Below are 5305 nucleotides of genomic sequence, written 5' to 3'. Positions count from 1 at the left end.
AAACAAAACTCAAAATATTATTGTACTGTATGTAGGTCAAAGACAGTGGCTCCTCAACATCCAGATCTTTGTATTGATGATGTTCCTTTAACTGCATACAATTCATTTAAAATTCTAGGTGTGAATCTTGATTGAAAATTTACTTTTGAGAAATACTACCAGCTGGTCTCTTTTTCGATTGCCCAGAACATTGGCATATTGAATAAGTCATTTAAATTTTTGGTGATCAATCTATCCTGAGGAAATGTTTCAATTCTTTAATTTTACCTTGTTTTAAGTGTTCTTCAGGTGCTGACTACCATCTTTATTGGACAAAAACTTGCGGGTGTATTCATTTCCCTATAACAGATCTGCAAATTAGTCTCTGGTACCGTTGTTCTTAGTCCTTGTTGCACAAGATTTTTCCTAATTGTGGCCATCCTTTGCATTCAGGACTTTCCAAGACTGTACAGTCCTGTACATTATTTCCTTTCCATCATAAGACTCAGGACTACATAGTATTCCACAAGTTTTATTCCCGCTGCGACAGATTATGGAATGATCTTCCTAATCTGGTAGTTAAATAGGTGGAACTTCCGACGTTCAAAGTTACTGTAAATGGTTTTTTTTTATTGAACAGGTTGACACAAGTCTCATTTCTTAATGTATATATGACTGATTCTATTCTATACGTTGATACTGATCTCAATATTATATATAGTATATATATATATTATATATATATATATAGTATATATATATATATATATATATATATGATATATATATATATATATATATGTACAGTTTATTCGTTTTGTATCTATTTCCTTTCCGCACCAGTATGCATTCTAGGTAGGAGCGTTTTTTTTTGGGTGCATGTGTCTTGGTGTGTGTGTGTTGTGGGGGGGGGGGGGGGGGGGGGGAACTAAATTTGAAACGGCACTGGCGGCGAGGGTTCTGGGGGGCCTCCCCACCCCCCCCCCCCCCCCCCCCCCCAAAAAAAAAATCCTGGCTTCTGACTCCGTATTGCTGCAACAACAAATTAATTTTTTTTTGTTTTTAGACTATTTCTATGTTACCAATCACACTTTGTACACAAGGGCTATCATAAAATCCGGTAGGTCGGTTGAAGAATAAACTAAAAACATACTAATGATGTTAATTCTTTTCTATAAACTCATTCCAATATCGATCAATTTAGGGCTATGAGTTTTCTAAGCCTACTATGTTTTTACTTACGATTTCGAACTATCATTTTTTTTTCAGTTCCAATCTTATCTTTTATGTCCTCTAAACTTCTAGTTTACAGAACAAAATTATTTGTCTTTGGATTTAAACTGTGGTGGTAAGGTATGAAGATGAAACCTCATAAACAGAAAAGTACTCCAAACACTTGATAATATTGCATTGGTCATAAAAAAATCAATGTTTTTAAAGGCATATCTACTAATAAATATATATATATATATATATATATATATATATATATATATATATATATATATATATATATATATATATATATATATATACATATATATATATATATATATATTATATATATATACACACACACACATATATATATATATATATATATATATATATATATATATATATATATATATGTGTGTGTGTGTGTGTGTGTGTGTGTGTTTGTGTGTGTATATTCGTGTCTTTAACTGTCTTTAATCTCGCGAGAAAAGAAGGGAGAAGTCATATACTCGTTCTATAAATACTACATTAGTAATGATGCCTTTGCGTTTCAGTGCCCCTTATATCAGCCTAGAGGATTTATTTGAATTATGAACCTTATAAAGTCTTGTGTGCAAACTCTCTCTCTCTCTCTCTCTCTCTCTCCTCTCTCTCTCTCTCTCTTCTCTCCTCTCTCTCTCTCTCTCTCTCTCTCTCTCTTCCATGGTGTAATTCAGAACATGGTAATGATGACACTTATTGATATGATATTTAAAGTTGTGTTAGTATTATTTACGTTGAAGTTTGCAATATATTTTTAATTAATTTACAAACGATCATATAACTGCATGGAAGAGAGAGAGAGAGAGAGAGAGAGAGAGAGAGAGAGAGAGAGAGAGAGAGAGAGAGAGAGAGAGAGAGTGTTACAAGGATTTTGCATCTCAAAAATGTTTAGTCCCGCTGAGACTCCATTTGCTCTTGGGTAGAGCGAACCAGTTCAAACGCATAGAGAGATTTTATGGTTTTGTTTAAATTATTCTTGAATTCGTCTACTATGTTACTGTTCACCTACATCCGCCGGAAATCTATATGAGGAGAGAGAGAGAGAGAGAGAGAGAGAGAGAGAGAGAGAGAGAGAGGAGAGAGAGATTTGTTACGTCTTGTAGATATAAAGAAAGATGACAATGCAGTTGGGGAAATTCAAAGTTATACCCCTTTTTCCGTATAAATTGTTCAGCATAAACTAATGTCCGGGAAAAAACCTGGTATTCACCGTCATGAACTGGGGCATACCCGTGCATGACGTAAATTCACATACCCTCTCTCTCTCTCTCTCTCTCTCTCTCTCTCTCTCTCTCTCTCTCTCTCTCTCTCTCTCTCTCTCTCTCTCTCTCTCTCTCTCTCTCTAAGGAAAAGTAGGCTGTACAAATGGTAGGAAACTAAGAATAATCAGAGATGAAAATAGGTTCTCTAAAAAGAAAAATCTCAGGTTATTGGGAGGTATTTCGCAAAAAGGCTTGTCAATTCAGGATGGGTGGCAACTACACTCGGCGTCCTTAACATTTACCTGCAGCATCACGCGTCGACGAACTAGTCTAAGGATAGACTATCGGAACAGTCTATATCGCCACTAGACGCGTCTCTCTCACTCTCAGTCATTTGGCGAACACCGAGGAGTAAGGATCTATTTATCCGGAGAGATTCGATATCACTCAGAGGAGAGGCAAAAGAAGAAATAAACAAGATGACGATTTCCAGTGTTATTTTACTGTTAGTTGTTGCAAGTGTAAATGGACAAGGCATCATTCCGGGCATCGACAACAGATGCTTCGAGCCTGCTTTATCGGGTGTTTGCAGAGCTTTCATTCCAGCGTTTTACTTTGACCCTCTATCGGGATCTTGTGACTGTTTCATTTATGGTGGATGCCAAGGAAATAACAACAGATTTGGAACTCTTGAGGAATGCCAGACAACTTGTTCTGTGCGACCTGAACTGCAATTCAATACACCAGCTTGCCAAAGGATCTTAGGAAACAAAAATCCTTTAGCATCCTTGACATTCTCTCCAAATATACCGGGAGCGACAGAGTTACGCAGACCTGACACAGAACCTCAGCCAGCTCAGCCTGAATCAGCCCAACCTCAGCCAGCCCAACCAGCCCAGCCTCAGCCAACCCAACCTGAACCAGCCCAACCTCAGCCAACTCAACCTCAGCCAGCTCAACCACAGCCAGCCCAACCCGAACCAGCCCAGCCTCAGCCAGCCCAAACTGAGGCACCCAAACCTCAGCCAACCCAGCCAGCCCAAACTGAGGCACCCAAACCTCAGCCAACCCAGCCAGCTACTGTAAGTTTACCCATTTCTGGTAAAGGCATTTCTGGCCTCATCATTGACCAAGTGGAGTGCGCCAAGGAACCGTAAGCATAGGACAGCCTGTTTTGATCCCGTCGAGGAAAACTGAAGAGGAAGCTGACGAATAAGCAACACAAAAAGATGGTATTCTGTCGTATTCACCATAAACTTCGTTTCTAGTGTTGAATTGCAAACAGGCGAGGCAACAAATATGTTCTGTAGATGACTGTATTTATCATTACGTATGTATGTATCTTGATATATTAATTATACTTTTCTGATCAGTTATTGTTTATTTTTTTTCCATCAGTCAGAGACGTGGATGTCAGTGTTACTACAGTTCTAAATTATTTATGATAAAAAAGGACATGATAAAAACACTTTAAAAATCTTTAGCATCTCACATAGTTAATGGTACAATAATAGGATACAAACGTTAAGAGATGCTAAAATCAGTCCCTGTTTGCCAAGAATCATTACACAAAGTTTGAAGGGAAACTGTAACAGGTTACCCAAAAAAATTAGCATTTGTAAAAGTCTGTAATTATTCTAAGGTGATCACACAAATAAATGAAATACGAAAAAAAGAATTTGATTCAAGTTTTTCGTGAATTATGAGTTAATGATAAAATAGAATTAAAGCTTTGACGGTCTATCCAATGCACTTTTGATACTGATATGATAAAGTTTTGATTTATTTTCATGATTATATACTTCTTTATGTTAAAAGTTTTATCTGTGGCGACCTGTATCACTTTCATGGCCAGAGTTAAATAAAAGTCACGAAACGCTTAGTGTGAAATTGCAGTCGTTTGCTTTCTACTATAAATTTCCCCACAACAAACTTAATCTTGTTATGTTTAAGTTTACACATCTGAACAAATATCGTGTAATATCATTAGCTCATGGAATCTACCATAGAAAAATCTGGCAATAATTTGTTTAATTTTCATATTTATAGGTGTTTCGAAGTAATATGAAGACCGTTTTTCTTCCCTCTGACGCATATCTTTTTTTCTCATTTCAAAATATTAGTGTTATTCATGGTCAGAGCTCGAAAAGAGCTTCGAATTGTGTAAACAATTGAACTCGAAGCTCAACATCCTTTCCTTTCAATCTTTTCTTGGATCAGAATCCTAAGTTCGCTGCACATTTACATTTGCCTAACATTTTCTTTCTTTCTTTTATGTGTTAACTGTATGTTTTCAACACTTCTGCATTCCGATCGAGTTAATACTTAGACACATTAAAATCTATTCATCGATTTTTACTTATTATAGAAAGCTCTATTTCGTTCACTGTGCTCTTATTTTTCAATTTGTTTCTTGCTAAGAAAGATTACCAGGCTTGTTCCATAAGAACATATTCTAACTGCCAAGTGTACATATTAATGATGCTGATCATGATAACAAGAATACTAATGGTAACACGAAGAAGGAAAAGAAGAGCACCACCAACAACAATAACCACATTCTAGATATCCAAAGGCAAACAGTAATCGGAAGTTTAAACACTCATTCTTTTATGTAGATGTTAAATCTCAGGAAATTCACCCAAATTCAGTTCCTTACGGACAATTGTGGACCTTTTTATGAACAGATATATACAATAATGAAATTAGTCAACGTTGACTCATGGCACGTTCAAAATAAAGATGAAAAGTAGGCAATTCACGGTAATTTTGTTTTCTCACTTGGCAAGTGTTATTCTATTCACAGTATTTCCTATTTATCTTTTTGTATGATATTCAATGATGTTGGGAAGGAGCTGTAGTTA

General features: G+C 36.2%; 1 protein-coding gene across 1 annotated transcript; it reads left to right on the top strand.

Moving 5' to 3' along the window:
* Window positions 1-2759: 2759 nt before the first annotated feature.
* On the top strand, window positions 2760-3813 carry LOC137644923 (cell division protein ZipA-like). Its single transcript, XM_068377798.1, has one exon. It carries the CDS (start codon window positions 2921-2923, stop codon window positions 3596-3598), a length of 678 nt encoding a protein of 225 aa, XP_068233899.1. The 5' UTR covers window positions 2760-2920; the 3' UTR covers window positions 3599-3813.
* The last annotated feature ends 1492 nt before the right edge of the window (window positions 3814-5305 follow it).

Source organism: Palaemon carinicauda, chromosome 8 (assembly GCF_036898095.1).
Source record: "Palaemon carinicauda isolate YSFRI2023 chromosome 8, ASM3689809v2, whole genome shotgun sequence".
Taxonomy (NCBI): domain Eukaryota; kingdom Metazoa; phylum Arthropoda; class Malacostraca; order Decapoda; family Palaemonidae; genus Palaemon; species Palaemon carinicauda.
Note: the sequence above shows the minus strand (reverse complement) of the source record. Positions and strands in the feature narration are given on the sequence as shown.